At 66.7% G+C, this 3,720-nt stretch overlaps 1 protein-coding gene across 1 annotated transcript; it reads left to right on the top strand.

Annotated features, from left to right (window-relative positions):
• Positions 1-389: 389 nt before the first annotated feature.
• Positions 390-3,366, top strand: CD248 (CD248 molecule). Its single transcript, XM_024133093.2, has one exon. The coding sequence runs from the start codon at positions 390-392 to the stop codon at positions 2,649-2,651; it is 2,262 nt and encodes a 753-aa protein (XP_023988861.1). The 3' UTR covers positions 2,652-3,366.
• The last annotated feature ends 354 nt before the right edge of the window (positions 3,367-3,720 follow it).

The raw sequence follows: 3,720 nt of genomic DNA, 5'->3' as shown, positions 1-3,720 counted from the left end.
ACGGGTGTGATGAGGTCGGCGTGTCCCGACTGGGGTCTCTGTGAGTCTCTGGGAAGCGACCTCAACCCGCCGCCAAGAGCCCCAGACGGCGCTGGAGTTTTCTGAGGGTCGTCCAGCCTCCTCTCCTCGACTCCCAGCCCGTTAGCAGCGCCTCCTCCCCTCCCCTGCCCCCACTGCCAGCGCCCCCCACCCCTGCCCCCCGCCCGACTGCTTCCTGCTCTGGCGGCCCCGGGGGAGCGGGAGCAGGGAGCTGGCGGCGGCCCCAGCCCACTCCTTACAAGGCCTGAGCCGGCCCGGGCCCGCCCCCGGCCCGCCCGCCGGAGGCCCCAGTCCCTCCCCCTGTCAAGAGCGGCTGCCGGCCGGGCCTGGGCCAGTCGGGGGGCGTCGCGATGCTGCTGCGCCTGCTGCTGGCCTGGGCGGCCGCGGTGCCTACGCTGGGCCAGGCCCCCTGGGCCGCCGAGCCCCGCGCTGCCTGCGGCCCCGGCAGCTGCTACGCGCTCTTCCCGCGGCGCCGCACCTTCCTGGAGGCCTGGCGGGCCTGCCGCGAGCTGGGGGGCGACCTGGCCACGCCGCGGACCCCCGAGGAGGCCCGGCGCGTGGACAGCCTGGTGGGCTCCGGCCCGGCCAGCCGGCTGCTGTGGATCGGGCTGCAGCGGCAGGCCCGGCACTGCCAGCCGCAGCGCCCACTGCGGGGCTTCACGTGGACCACAGGGGACCAGGACACGGCCTTCACCAACTGGGCCCAGCCCGCCACGGGGGGGCCCTGCCCGGCCCAGCGCTGCGCGGCCCTTGAGGCGAGTGGCGAGCATCGCTGGCTCGAGGGCTCGTGCACGCTGGCCGTCGATGGCTACCTGTGCCAGTTTGGCTTCGAGGGCTCCTGCCCAGCGCTGCCCGATGAGGCAGGCCAGGCCGGCCCCGCCGTCTACACCACGCCCTTCCACCTGGTCTCGGCAGAGTTTCAGTGGCTGCCCTTCGGCTCTGTGGCCGCCGTGCCGTGCCAGGCTGGCAGAGAAGCCTCTCTGCTCTGCGTGAAGCAGCCTGACGGTGGCGTGGGCTGGTCGCGGACTGGGCCCTTGTGCCCCGGTACCGGCTGCGGCCCGGACAACGGCGGCTGTGAACACGAGTGCGTGGAGGAGGCGGCCGGCCGGGTGTCCTGTCGCTGCACCGAGGGCTTCCGGCTGGCAGTGGACGGGCGCAGCTGCGAGGACCCCTGTGCCCACGCCCTGTGTGAGCAGCAGTGTGAGCCTGGAGGGCCACAGGGCTACAGCTGCCACTGTCGCCTGGGTTTCCGGCCAGCCGAGGATGAGCCACACCGCTGCGTGGACACAGATGAATGCCAGATTGCCGGCGTGTGCCAGCAGATGTGCGTCAACTACGTTGGTGGCTTCGAGTGCTACTGCAGCGAGGGCCACGAGCTGGAGGCTGACGGCATCAGCTGCAGCCCCGCTGGGGCCGTGGGCGCCCGGGCTTCCCAGGACCTTGGGGACGAGTTGCTGGACGATGGGGAGGAGGAAGAGGATGAAGATGAAACCTGGGAGGTCTTCGACGGTGGCTGGACAGAGATGCCTGGGATCCCGTGGATGGAGGCCACGCAGTCACCTGACTTTGGCCTGGCCTATCAACCTAGCTTCCCAGAGGACAGAGAGTCACGGATGCCCTACCTGGACCCCACCTGGCCACCCCCGCTTAGTGCCCCTAGGGTCCCCTACCACTCCTCAGTGCTCTCTGTCACCCGGCCTGTGGTGGTCTCTGCCACGCGTCCACCCCTGCCCCCTGCCCCTCAGCCCCCCGTGATCCCTGCAGTACAGCCAGCTTTGCCCTCTGACCACCAGTTCCCCAAGATCTCAGCCAACTATCCCGATCTGCCTTCTGCCCACCGGCCCCCCGTTATCTCTGCCACGCACCCAGGACCGACCCCTGCCCACCGGCCCCCAATTATCTCAGCCAAATATCCTCAACTGTTCCCCGCTCACCAGTCCCCCATGTTTCCAGATACCCAGGTCGTCGATACCCAGAACACCACTCAATTGCCTCGAATCCCAGCTAACCACGCCCCTCTGGTCACCACCTCCAGCGCCCGTCAAACCCCTGTGACCCCAGATATCCCGGTCCTCAAAGCCCAGGCCACCCACCATCCCATTACTTCCACTGTCCAGCCTTCTCTGACCACTACCTCCAGGGCCCCTGTGTCGCCTGCCCATCAAGTCCCCGTGCCTGCTGCCACCCTACCCCCAGCCTTCCACACTCCCCTGCCCCCAGAGAGCCCCACTAACCAGACCTCACTCGCTAGCCCGACACACCCCCATTCCAAAGCCCCACAAGTCCCAAGGGAAGGTACCCCTGACCCCAACCTGGCCCCGTGGCTGCCCTCGGCGGTCCCCACAGCCCTGGGGGAGGCCAGTCCAGCAGGCCGCAGCCGCAGGGATGATCGGTGGCTGCTGGTGGCACTCCTAGTGCCAACATGCGTCTTCTTGGTGGTCCTACTTGCACTGGGCATCGTGTACTGTACCCGCTGTGGCCCCCACGCGCCCAATAAGCGCGTGACCGACTGCTATCGCTGGGTCACCCACGCCGGGAGCAAGGGCTCAACGGAACCCGCGCCCCACCGGGGCAGCCTCACAGGGGTGCAGACCTGCAGAACCAGCGTGTGATGGGGCGCAGCCCCCGCTCTGTGGGGTGGGGGAAGGGGCATGCGTTGGACACATGGGCCAGGCTGCACCAGGGACCCACGGGGGCTGCCCAGCTGGACAGAAGGCTTCCTGGTCCCCCGGGCCCAGCCAGGCTCCTCTCTCAGTCAACCGCTAGACCTGACTCTTGGGAGCTCCGTTTCCTGGCCCAGCACTCACGACGGAGGAGATGCCGAGGCCCCCCAGGACCTCAGGGGGTGGGTTCTGGGGTCTTCTCCAATAAACGGGGTGCCAACCTCACCCAAAGCTCCTGACCCCCATTGGTGCCTGAGGGGAGGGTCTGGGAGGACTCAGAAAAAAGAAGGAGGGGATCTTCCTTCAGCTTGTTTGGGCTCCCCAGGAAATAAGGTAAGACTCCTCAAGGCAGAGTGTGCTTTAGAGATTCTCAGGGAAACAGGAGCCCAGAGAGGGCAGAACTTTGCCCAAGTTCACACCGAGAGCCTAGGAGTGGGAGGTTCGGCGTGAAGAGAGTTTCATATTGGTTCGTTCCTCTTTTTACCGTAACTCTTAGAAGGTGGGACTGAATCTGGAATGAGGGCTTCTGCTGAACTGGAGCCAAACTGGGGTTTAGGGGGTCAAAGGCAAGTTCTAGGCCTGGTGATTCTGGGGAGTGAAGGCGGTCTAGAGGGTGAGCTCTGGTACTTCCCTTCCCCGCCCCGAAGGGCACCCAGAAGTTGGTGGCTGGGGCTCAGGCGGCTTGAGTCAAGGGTGCTGTCACCCCCCTGGGTTGTAGGTGATGGGAGGCACTCCTCCTCTCTGCTCTGGGGAGGCGGTGGGAGGCAGAGCCTAGAAGCTGGGCTGCGGAGAGCCAGGAACCCAGGAGCGAGATCCCACACCCAGCTCCCTGGCAGCCTCCTGAGCAAGGCCTTCCAGTCTTGGGCCACACTGTGCCCTTATCTGTGTGGATGGTGCTGGGAGAGGGAGAACTGCAGACCGAGCAAGGCTCAGCCCGCTCCAGGCTGAGATGTGCCATGAACGGGAGGAGGGGATGGTAAGAAAAATCACAGCCTGTGGGGACCCAGCAACCTCCCTC

The sequence above is a fragment of the Physeter macrocephalus genome, unplaced genomic scaffold (genome assembly GCF_002837175.3).
Source record: "Physeter macrocephalus isolate SW-GA unplaced genomic scaffold, ASM283717v5 random_48, whole genome shotgun sequence".
NCBI lineage: Eukaryota > Metazoa > Chordata > Mammalia > Artiodactyla > Physeteridae > Physeter > Physeter macrocephalus.
Note: the sequence above shows the minus strand (reverse complement) of the source record. Positions and strands in the feature narration are given on the sequence as shown.

Excerpts from the sequence above, each read along its gene's own strand:
- CD248 (XM_024133093.2), top strand. The coding sequence starts at position 390 with ATGCTGCTGCGCCTGCTGCTGGCCTGGGCGGCCGCGGTGCCTACGCTG.